We start from the raw sequence: 11,959 nt of genomic DNA, 5'->3' as shown, positions 1-11,959 counted from the left end.
GTGCATCTCTTCCTCAAGAAGCCACTGCCAGACCCAGCAGTGCTGGATAATTTTTTTATAGGTCTCCAACCTTCCCTCCCCTTTCTGGGAAAGGCTGTAGAGAAGGTGGTCAGGCAGCAGGGCCCTGGAGGAAGCAAATTATCTGGATACCTTTCAATTGGGTTTCAGGCCTGGGGATAGTATACAGACAGGACTGATTGTGCTTGGAGATGACCTCTGGCAAGATCAAAACGAGGATGTTACAATTCTCTTGATTCAACTTTGTAGCAGCTTTTGATGCAAATCAATGGTGGTAGCCTTCAGGATTGATTGGAGGCAAAGAATGGAGGGCACTTCCTATTTCCTTGTAAGATGAGTATGTGTGGAGATTAATGCAATGGGTTCAGTAATTTGCATGTCTCCCTTCATTGCTAGAGATATATAAATGAATCCCAAGTTCTAGGTCACCCAAAATTATTCTGCATTTGTTGACATAACTATTAGCACTTTACCGTCTTCTTCTCCTGTAGCTTTATACAGTTGAATGAATGTTTCATCTATTTGACAGCTACTCTGTTGCTTCTCATTCCCCACTTTCTAGCGAATCAGTTCCTGAGTTTATTCTCTCTTCAAATCCTCTGTCAATCAATAATAATACTTATTTAGAGGTTTGTTATAGTCTTTCCACCTTTATCTCTATCTCCACGATTACTCTTGAATAGTCTTATCTTATGGTAGATATTCCTTTTTTCCCCCGCTGATCTTCTTAAATACCTCTTCTTTTCTTTTGCTTGTTATTTTCCACCATTAGTTGACATTCTTGATTCTCCTTGTCTTTCTTTGTCTGCATTCAATCCTTTTTGCCCAGGGGTTTTATCCTTCATCTTTCCTTGGCTGTCCTGATAGCTTGTTGTGAAAGCCACTTGGATCATCTCAGTGTTGGATTCTTTTTCCACTAATTTTCTTAGTTTACTTCTCTTCCCATAATTCCTTAGATTATACTTTAATATTGTTGCCTGAACATATACAACCATATGGTTCAGTGTTAAATTACCAATTGAATAAAGAGAAAACTCAACTGTTCACATGGGATTTGGCAGTTGATGAAAAGCAGTGTGTGCATCAAACCACAGGCTTTAATATTACTGCTAAGAAGATTACATATTTAGGAATTTACTTGACAATAAAAATGAGAAATAAGAATTAAAAAGCACTTAAAAGTATGGCAAATCTTGTGAAAACAACCATATTTAAATTGTACAAAATATATATAATTAAAAATCACAAATACACTTTCTCCTTTACAAGAAATCCCACTTATAGTTATAAATGTTTAACTTCCAGTTTTATGCTGTAAAATATAACTAAATGGCATATGATTGAATAGATTTGGAGTAAAATAGGGTTAGGGAAAGGATTAAAGAAAGATTGTTTTATAATCTGTTTTTGCCAGTCCAATATCTCATTCCATTTAAAAAAATTCATTAAATAATTTCCCCCAATTTTGAAAAATATCGAGAAGGAAATGGCTCTTCTTCCTAAGTCCTTAAGTCTCCTTTCTTGTGTTGGAGTGCCCTCCTGTGGTTCTGAATACGATAACTTGAGAAAAGAAGTCTGAATAAACCCAGAAAAAGAAGTCCTTCAACATAGATGATTGTACAGGTAGTCCTTGGTTAACTGCTGTAATTGGGAGAGGCAACTCCGTCGCTAAGCAACATGGCCGTAAAGTGGAAAATCACATGACCACACCAATTTACGACAGTTTCGGTTGCGGTCATTAAGTAAATGACAGGTGGGAGGTTTCCCCAGTGACTTTGCTTGTTAGAAGCTGGCTATGAAGGTCACATATGGCGATCACGTGACAGCAGGACACTAGAACCATTGTAAATGTGCACCAGTTGCCAAGCGCCCAAATCATGATCACGTGACTGAGGGGATGCTGCAATGGCCACAATTCTGAGGACCAGTCATAAGTCTCATTCAGCACCATCGTAACTTTGAACGGTCGTGGAACGAATGATAGTTAACTGAGGACTACCAGTAGTTCAAATCAGGTAATACTAAATTCAACAGAATAAGTTCAAAGAAAGCAGTAGTGAAAACATTTGCAAACTGGCAGAATCCCCCATTTTTTATAGTATATAAGAAGCAAAGGCTGTTTTTTTCTAATCTAAATGTTTCAGTTGGATTACCCAGAATTTAAAAATTAAAAAAATTCCCCCTACAACTAAACATAGTCTCAACTCAGAAAATATTTTGTATTAAGTAAATAAATTCATACCTGCACATCTCTGTTACATACAGGTCCATATGTAAGAGAGATATGCAGTTTGTTTTAAAGCTTGCATTAAGGATAGATTTCTTCCCTTTCCCTTTCCAAAAAAGATGACCACCTTTCCTCCCAGAAAGTATGAAAGACCTGCAGGGTTGCCACAATCTATTTTAATCTCACCCCACCCCTGTAAAGTAGGCTAGGCTGAGACAGACTAAAACTCCCAGGATGGATGCACTCTGTCCATCATGAGCCCACCAGAGGTCATCCAAAAGTATGACGAATGCTGTTTCAGTCCCCTGCCCCAGCCTGACTGGAAGGGGCCCAGATAATATATTCTCTCCTGAGTGAACATTAACTCAGCACCAGCCTTTCTTCCACCCAGCCCTATTGCACATGAAAAAGGGCTCGACAAACGTCTCTACCAGGTGAAAGAGGAAGGCCTGGTTTGAAGATGGGTCATACCTTTCCTTTCCTGAGGCTAGGAGGAAAGGAGGGACAGAGGATCCAAGCTGGATCAGCCCCTGAGCATCTCTCTCGAGCTTCTGTTTGACTTTCACCTGAATCACCAGCGAATGAATTAATGTTTAGCTTCAAGCTGCTCAGTTGGGTTTTTTATTTAAGGTGTGTGGGGGGGTTAATACTGTTCTTTTGTCTTCTCACCCTTGCTCTGGTTGTGGTGTTTCTGTGGAGCCAACAGGTCTTGCAAATTTTCTAGGAAATCTTTCTCATCGTATCTCACAGCAGAGGTCTCCATGTCCCAGTAATCGTTATCCCGCGATTGGTTAATCCACAGCGCTAAAGGCTGCATTCTTTTTGTTTTGCTGTCATAGCGTTGCATAGGCTGTCTGTCCAAGTAGCTCACCTCAGAGAATTGGGGCAGCCCCTCAACGACCACAACACTGCGGAAGTGCAGCAGGGAATGTGAAGGGGAGGCACTGCCTGCAAGGGAGGGAAGAAGGACAGGGTTAGAGGGTTGTCAGCCGAGAGACCCCAAAAGGCAGCTGTAAACATGTTTGACCACTTAAATATCCCTGGTGTCTTCCACCTTTCCTCCAAGTACTTAGGAGAATTCTTCCCATCCAGGTTTGCAATTTATTCTCCATACAATCTGGTCAAGGAAAGTCCACTCTTGGCCTAATGTTACCCAGGGGAGCTTCAGTGCTGGCCTCTGGGTCTCCCAGTTGAAATCTTTCTGTCTTATGTACTGACTATTCCAGCTAGTACATAAGACAGAAAGAAGGCCCTGGGTTCTTAGGGCAGCCAAAAATTTGGTGGGAGGGCAAGCCTGGCCTGCGGGAAACAAAAGACACACCACGGGGGGCCTGTCTAGTTCCTCAGCTGCAGTTCTATAGATGCCTGTGGGTAGAGGAGGAAAAAATAAAGTCAGAGGAAAGGCAAATGCAGACAGCAATATCCATTCAAGTGTTTCTTATAAGAAATAATTACAGCTCCTAGAATGTTAATCATGCCTAACCACATGAACCACATATCGGTAGAATAATGGCAGAGTATCATTCAAAGCGAGTATGTGTAGCTCAGGGTTGAACTGTGGAGTCCTTGGGGTTCTCTGAGCTTAGTTGTTTTCTTGCAAATGTTTCATTACCCGGCTAGCACTGAATGTATTACCTAGCTGGGTAATGAAACATTTGCAAGAAAACAACCAAGCTCAGAGAACCCCAAGGACTCCGGAGTATCATTCATAATGCCAAGATTACTATTGTTGTTTGTTGTTGTTGTTATTAATTAAATTTGTATACTGCCTGATCCCAACAACTCTGGCCAGTTATATATAGGGATAATGTGGACAACAGTAACTATTACAACTTTTATTATGTACAGTAATGAAGTTGTGTTAATGGTACTGCAGAGATCATGGGGCCCGAAAATGAAAGGGACTTGTGAGGCCACTGAGCCCAATTCCCTGCTTAGTGCAGGAATCCAATTTAAGCATCCCTGACAGAGTGCTGTCCAGAATTGGACACGGTATTTAAGATTTAGTTTCTCCCTCCCAATCACCTGCAGTGTTCCTCCTGAACCTGTCCCAACTTGTCTAACTCTTTCTTGAAGTACGCTGCCAGAAATGGACATGGTATGTGAAGTGGGATCGGGCTAATTCAGAACAGAGGGGAGCAATGCCTTCCTGTAATTTGGAAACTCTTAATACAGCCCAAAACAGAACTTGCTTTTTTTCACAGCTACATCACACAGCTGCCTCATATAACTACTATTCCAAGATCTTTTTCGCAAATACAATTACTAAGCTAGGTATCCTACATCTTACATCTATGCATTTGGTTTCTGTTTCCTAAATTCTGTTAAATTCCATCCTGTTACTTTCATCTTATTTTTCCAGCCCAGTGTTCCTCAATCTGAGCAACTTTCAAATGTGTGGATTTCAACTACCACAATTCTCAGCAATGGCCATGTGGTAGGGAATTCTGGGAGTTCAAATATATGTATCTAAACTTGCCAAGGCTGAGAAATTGCTCTACCCTGTCCAGATTGCTTTGAATTTTATTTCTGCTTCCAAGGTATTAGGCAACACACCCACTTTTGTGTCATTCTCAGCTCTTATCCGTCTTCCCTCCACTCTTCATCCATGTCGTTAATAAACATACCAAAGAGCCAAGCTAAGAGCAGAAGGCCAGGATCGAATCTTGTGGAATTCTATTCAAGTTCATTGTAGTCTTAGTGGCTGCAAAGAGCCATAGACGACTTCTGCTCTAAGCAGCACAGAGGCTACACTAAATATGATTGAGCAACAGGTACCCCAAATCTGTAAGAAAACCCCCCTCAATTTGCATGTGTCTGAAAAGTCTGCAACTTTTGGCTCGCTTTAGTTCCTTTCCAGGAACCAACATTTGGGCAGTTCCTTTCTGTGGAACTGAAAGTCAGGCCCCACCCTTTCCAAGTAAAACCCAATGATCCTTTAGTCAATCTCTTCTTGGCAACAGAATATGCTTATAAAAAGAATGAAACTACTTTCCTTTCATGCCGCAGAGCAAACAAAAGAAGAAACAGAATTTACAACTCCAGCAGAACTGGGAATCTGCTTTAGTAAAAAGCAGAAGAACCCTTGCTTTCACCTGAAGGTAATGCTAACTGAAGCCCTAGTGACAGTTTTCATGCCCTCAGTACCTGCAGGATGGACTACTGCAATACTGTCTCCATGGGACTGTCACTGAAGGGTACCCAGACGCTGCAATTGATACAAAACGCAGCAGCCTCTCTCATAACACCACAGTTATGTGATCGCTGTGTTGGCTTCTGACAGGCTTCCCAGTACCATTCAAAGTCCTGCTTATCCCTGTAAAGCCCAACATGGCTTCGCAGCTGGGTACCTCCAGGTCCACCTGCTTCAAGCAGAACTGATACATCCAGTGCCTGTGACCTGAATTGGGATGTTGAGGGTCTCCCCATATAAGGTTTGGGAAAGGAGAAAGGAGACGTTATCTCTTTGGAGTAACCTTTCCCCTCCCACCCCAAGACCAGAACAGTGCTCTCCCTGATGATTTTTCAGGAAAGCAGAAAAAATAAAACTCTTCCACAGAACTTTAAATTTATATCTGAATTATAATTTGTAATAAGGTTGAGTTCTGATACTTTGTACCTAAGGCAGGACTAGAACTCAGTCTCCTGGTTTCTAACCTGATGCCTTAATTATTACACCAGCCTTGTTGTCTCATAAACTCTGGGGGGTTCTAGCCTGGCATCCAATTTTCCCCAACACACCAGGATGGAGATAATAAAGTATTTATTCTGAGCAGAGTAAGGTGCCCGGGAATAATTTCCAGAGCAGGCACCCCTATTTGTCAAGCAACACAACTTTTATACATTCTTGAAACAAAGAACTACATGATCATTGGCAGACAGTAATTATTCACACCCTTGGGTGGGCAAAACACTCCCAAAAGGTGGGCACCACAGCCCGAAGATGGGCGCTTGTTGTTGCTAAGGGAAATATAAACTAGGCGGCTTCTTATTTCTCTGGGCACGGGTGAGCACAGCCGCTTCCTCCTGGGAGAAGGTTTCACTGTACTGGCTCTTCTCAGCTCTAAATGATAAGAAATGCTATATCCAAAGAGAAAGGAATTTGGACCGGTTTACACCTTAATTATCTGCTCTGTTCCCAGCAGCTAGCGAAGGCCCTGAAGGTCAGTTCTGGGCTGTACATAATGCTTCTGCTGCCTTCTTCAAATGAACCCTAAAATCACCATTCCATCAGACTGGCTCTCCGTTTCATCCTATAGTATGATTTTAATTGATTTTATGGCTATGTGGTAAAGCATTGGTCTACCCAGTTATACCATACAGTATTTACTTTTTTATGTTTATGGCCTGCCTTTTCCCATGGAGCACAAGGTGGCCAACATGGCATTCCTTCCTCCATTTTTTCCCCACAACAACAACTCTGTGAGGTAGTTGGGTTGAGACTGGTCCAAAGTCGCCTAGGGAGCTTCCAGAGCCAAGGAAGGACTTGCACCCGAGTCTCTCCAGTCGTAGTCCAAGACCTTAAGCACTACACAACACTGTTCTCCTACCCAGTTTATTTTATTATGACAAATATATCATATTTTTCCTTTATGAACTTGACCTCAGCTCATTAACTACTGATTGGGGATCAGATTCAGCCCGAACCCATGCAGTCTCCTTTGGGGTTAAATTAATTCTAGGAACAAGCAAAAAGCGCACCTCTGTAGCCATTCTGTCTCTGTGGTTATTTTGGTGGCCACATGGGGGGAGGAGTTAATAGAGGAAGCAGCAGATGGGGTGAGAAAGCCCCCATGTATTAGATAAGCTACCGTACATTGGGGGTGGTGGTTTAAAAAACAGGAACTGGGGGCACAATAATCTCCCAGCTTCCTTTATGGCCACTTGACCATGACCACTGTGCAAACTGGGCCACTGGGTAACTTTGGCCCGTCATTTTCTTCCAGCTCAAACAACCTCGCAGGACTATTTTAGTTTGGATAATGGTGGAGGAGGGCGGGCTCTGGAGCCTCCCTGACACTTAGAAGGAAAGGGGACAGATAGAAAATCCAATACTGTCCATAAGTAAAAAGGTCTTAGGGGTTTAAGTGCAGCTACATAGCGTTCTTATTTGTCTGTTCATCATCTTCCTTTCATTCTGCCTTTCCTCCAGAGCTGAAGGCAGATTCCCTGGTTCTAGTCCGGCGCCTGACTCCCTATCCCAGCCATTTTCTTCTCCATTGGCCGTATGTCTGTTCTTGGGAGTGCTGTAAAAAGGACACTTTTCATAGTAACATCTCCATCAACTAGCGTTCAGCCCCTAAAGGCTTTGCCCATGACATTTTCTTGGCAATAGCACAGAAGCTTCTCCAATGCTCTGAGGCTTTCCAGACTACGATGCAGCCCCACAATCCCAGGGTAATCAAGCAGTAGCCAGGTCTGATCCTGCGTAGCATCTGAGTTGAGACAGGGCCAGCCAAGCATTGCCATTTTTCAGAGCTGCCATTGGATTACCTAGGTGCTTTCCCAGATGCTAGCTTCCTACTTATTGATTCATTTCTTTTTTAATCTGTTCAATCGGGTCTGGTTCTCGGAGACTGCCTGGACAAGTCCCTGAAGTTTTCTTGGCAAGGTTTTTCAGAAGTGGTTTGCCACTGCCTCCTTCCTAGGGCTGAGAGAAAGTGACTGGCCCAAGGTCACCCAGCTGGCATTGTGCCTAGGTGGGACTGGAACATTATTCTTTTTTATTTTATTTTATTTATTTTATTTATTTAAATTTAATAAATTTATATTAATAAATAATAAATATAATAAATAACAATTAATAAATTTAATTTAAATTTTATTATTAATAAAATAATTATTATTCATTATTCATTAGCAGAAGACTAAAAAGAGTAGAATAAAATCAAACAGGGCAGGAACTTGGACAGATAGCAGGGAAATTTCTGCCAATGTATTAATACCTGAAGTGTCTGAGAAGGGAGCCAATGTCACACTCAACTTATTTCTTCAACTCCAGAAGGGCAGAATTGCCAAGTTTGCCCCTTGCCACAGTCCCCTGATAAAGAATCATCTCCTTAAACAGGAAACCCAACTGATCACTCTGTCAAAAACACAGAAGTGGGTCAAGGAGTCCCATTAATAATCTCTTGGCCAACCCCAATCTTACCCTCAAACTCATGGGGCTAGAAGGGCCTGAGGGGACCCCAAGCGTCCAACTGTTCACCTCCCAAATCCATAGTCAGATTTTTGTTTTCAATACAACGGCCAATGTTGGATTAATACCTCTCATTTTGTGCAACCAGAAAATTCCATTCTCTTTTCCAATGGTATAATCTTGGTTACAGTTTAATGTCAACAACTGCCAAATCAAAATGCAGTCAAATGGCTTTTTCCTTTTCTATTCCCTCTTCCTGCCTTATACCAAGTCCAGCTCAGCAGAGACTTTGCAGAGCTCTGATACGTGACTGGAGGTGGGGTGGGGGAACACGACAACTTTGGTTTGGGCACTGAAATATATTCTAGTTGAAAATTTCAATGGTGAGGAAATGATGTTCCCCTGGACTGGTGGGGTAGAGAGGGAGATGCCTCTCTCTCTCTCATATATGATCATTCTCCAGTGATTATGGACATCCTATAGTTGTAGATGGTAGCAGTGGGGGGGGGGCAGGGGGAGCAACATCCCTTTATTCCAGTTCATAGGAGCTTTTGGTAGAGTTATGAGATTTCTGATGCTTCCTCTACTCTTCCCCAACCCCCCAAGTCTCTGCCTGTGCCAGGATGGAAAACAACTTCTCTCTTGGGAGGACTAAGCATTGCTCAGCTTCTATTTCTTTCTCCCTCATCTAAGTAGGGTGGAAGGAGGGAGAACCTACAGGGCCTTGGAAATGAGCCCTGCCCCCATCTTGGCAGATTCATATCCAATGTCATCCTGTCCAGCCCTTTCTCCTCTGCTTCCCAACTCTGCATTAAATACAATGGAATTTTTGCTAATATAAATAAAAGGAAAAAAACACAGAATGCCAATTATCTCGAGTCTCCTACTTCTTGGCAAAAAATAACAACATGAATTTGAACAAGCTCCAATTCAGAGTTGCTGTAATGGAGCAGGAATTGCTTGAGCTTTGTACATCTCCTTCATGGAAAATGACTCACTGAAGAGAAGTGAGAAATCATGTACGCTGTGCTATGCCAAAAAAAAAAAAAGGAGCAGAATGTGAAAGAATATTAACTTCAGCAATTTGGGGGAAGATAAGCGTTTGCAAGGAGGCACCCTGTCAGTCCAGAGGACCAGAAATGTCCACTCTGAAGGGAAGGCATGGGGATGATCAATGGAGGAGGGTCAGAGGTGGGATCGAAATAGGGAACTTCCCAGAGTTCTCCCATTGCAGGAAAGGGCAACCGGTTGCCCCCAAGTCTCCTTTTTATGGCCTCCAGAGCTCCTTCTCATCAAAAGGCTGACAGTTTCCTTTACAGTGCTGTGAGATGAGCCAGGAACCAGAACTATATTGTAAACCCTAAATAGGCATACACATTAAAGGGAAGAAAGCAAATCAATGTTCCAAAACTTCCTAAACAACGCAGCTCCTCCAGCAGGTGTGACCCTGTCTCTCTCGCTGGGTAAACTTCATCCCCCTCCCTCACTCCCCTTAAGGGTGGCCATGACGTCCCAAAAGTTGCCCACCCTTGTTCTTCTGCTGGGAAAAAAACCCCACCGCTACTGTGTAGGTTCTGCGTCCTCTGAGTAGGAGAAGGAGAAAGAGAAAGAGGAAAAGAGTCTCCGAGGGGGCACCATTGCCGGGAGCCTTCCTGACATTTGGAGAAGAAGCCCGCGCGATTGCGCCACAGGAGCCCGGCGGGCGCTGCGAAGCTTGCAGGAGAGAAGGGGGGAAGAGGGCCCCGCCCGCGAGCGCTCCCCAAACTGGCCAGGCCGGGGGTCCCGCGCTCCGCTCGCCAGCGCGTACTCACCAGAAGCGCCCCCCAGCAGGACAGCAGCTGCCGCCCCCACCAGCCAGAGGCGCCACCGAAGCCGCCCCATCGCGCTCGGCTGCCCGAGGCGGCTTTCCTCACGCTCCGCGCTTCCGGGCTGACGAGCCGTGGAGAAGCGCGGGGCTCCCTCCGCCGCAAGTGGGACGGCCGGGCGAGGAAGAAGGAATCGCTGGGCCAATAGAGAAGAAGCTTCTCGGAGTCATCGGTCGCTGGGCGTATTTCTCCTGGACGGCCGGGCGATGAACTCGGAAGGCGGGGAGAAAGTTTCCTTAGTCGGCGACAAAGCGGTTCTGGAGATGCCTCAGAGAAAGCGGGGTCGAAGTCCAGTAGGCGGGAGCCCGGCAGGGCGACCTTAGGTAAAGATGGCGCGTCGTAGCCATCTTCATCTCCTGTCGAGAAAGCCCCGCGAAGGGCGTGAGGGGTTTCTTTCCACGTTTACGGAGAGGGGATTCCCCTCCGCGGGGGCTGAAAGATCCTGGTTCGAATCTCTGCCACAAACCTCTGCAGTGGTTTCCCCGCCCCCGCCCGAGATGCGATCGGCTCCCACCCTGCTGCTGTCCCGAAGGGCCTTCAAAGAGCTGGCCGTTCTCCCAGGCCTTTGGGGAGGAGGACTGTCGCCCCTTTCTCCTTTCCCGTTCCCCTTTGGATTTATTTTTCTTTGCCATCACTGTCTTGTGCTGTTTTTGTCTTTTTTCCCCCCTATTGCTCTTTTTTTAAAATGTTTTAACAATTGTAAACCACCCAGAGCCACTGGGAGTCAGGTGGCATATAAATTTAATTTTTATTATTATTATTATTATTATTATTATTATTATTATTATTATTATTATTATTAAAATCCAACAGGTCCCCTCAGGAGAGCCGCTCCCTCCCAGCCTCAGGGCATCTGTCTAAAAGAGGCACTGGGATAATCATGCCAGCCTGCCTCTCAGGACTGTTGCACCTGAGCTCTGGAGAAGGCTTTCTTCCAGCACAATTCTGACACTTTGTCAGAGGGTAGAAAATGAAAGGCAGAAAAGCCCCCCCCAAGCAGTAGGGAAGGACTTTAGCTATACATGGGAAAAGAAAAGAAAGGAAGGCTCGTGTTCATTTTTAGAAGAGCCATAAGGAGCGCAGTGGGCATCTGAAGACCTGCGCAGAACAAAAGAAAGCCAGGAGACTTGGAGAATCTCAAAGATGAACACATTATGGTTTTTGTAGGTGGCCATTGTTGAGCAGAGTGCAGCAATACTCCTGTTGTGCAGAGTGCAGCCATACTTCCAGGAAAGTTGCCCACGAAAAATACACATCAGCATAAGAGATTTACAAAATGCAATGTCCATATCTTGTTCCCCAAAGAAATCCAGCCAGAAAATATATACTAACTGGTGTTTATTGATAAAAATGCAAAACTCCATAAAATACAAGTTTCATACAAAATATAGGAAAAAACACGTCTTCTCATGTATTTTAGCATCCAAGACTTACCTGCTACACAAGCTTAACAAAGTCTCTAGCCAAAAACTCTCAGAGAAGAGGTACAGTACTTGGTTATTAGTTACAACTACATAACCCATAAAAACTGACTACATGGTGGCTAAAACTCTACTGAGAGGCTGGGCATATAATCCTCCCATTATATTGCCAATATCTACCCCCCCACTGAGTATCTAGCATACACACGCCAATAGGTGGCAGTAAATAGCAGTATACGTGCAAACTAAAAAACTAAGTCACACGATTTACTTAGCCATAACAATATTG

The 11,959-nt window shown here is 44.0% G+C and overlaps 1 protein-coding gene across 3 annotated transcripts in view; it reads right to left on the bottom strand.

Moving 5' to 3' along the window:
• LOC103058405 (major histocompatibility complex class I-related protein 1-like) overlaps positions 1 to 10,726 on the bottom strand; it is a 28,286-nt gene extending 17,560 nt beyond the window's left edge. The window contains exons 1-2 of one of the 3 annotated variants that reach the window (XM_088129651.1): positions 10,196 to 10,726; positions 2,915 to 3,193 (exon numbers count right to left, since the gene is read on the bottom strand). In XM_088129651.1, coding sequence (XP_087985777.1) covers positions 2,915 to 3,193; positions 10,196 to 10,265 — 349 coding nt within the window. In that variant the 5' untranslated portion in view covers positions 10,266 to 10,726. The remainder of the gene's footprint in view (positions 1 to 2,914; positions 3,194 to 10,195) is intronic. The other 2 variants (XM_088129650.1, XM_025173264.2) reach the window with 2 other exon arrangements.
• Positions 10,727 to 11,959: the final 1,233 nt, after the last annotated feature.

Source organism: Python bivittatus, unplaced genomic scaffold (assembly GCF_059951505.1).
Source record: "Python bivittatus isolate LINGU-HERP-01145 unplaced genomic scaffold, Pbiv_v1 ctg000810_np1212, whole genome shotgun sequence".
NCBI lineage: Eukaryota > Metazoa > Chordata > Lepidosauria > Squamata > Pythonidae > Python > Python bivittatus.
The sequence above is the reverse complement of the archived record's forward strand: the minus strand, read 5'-3'. Positions and strand labels throughout refer to the sequence as shown.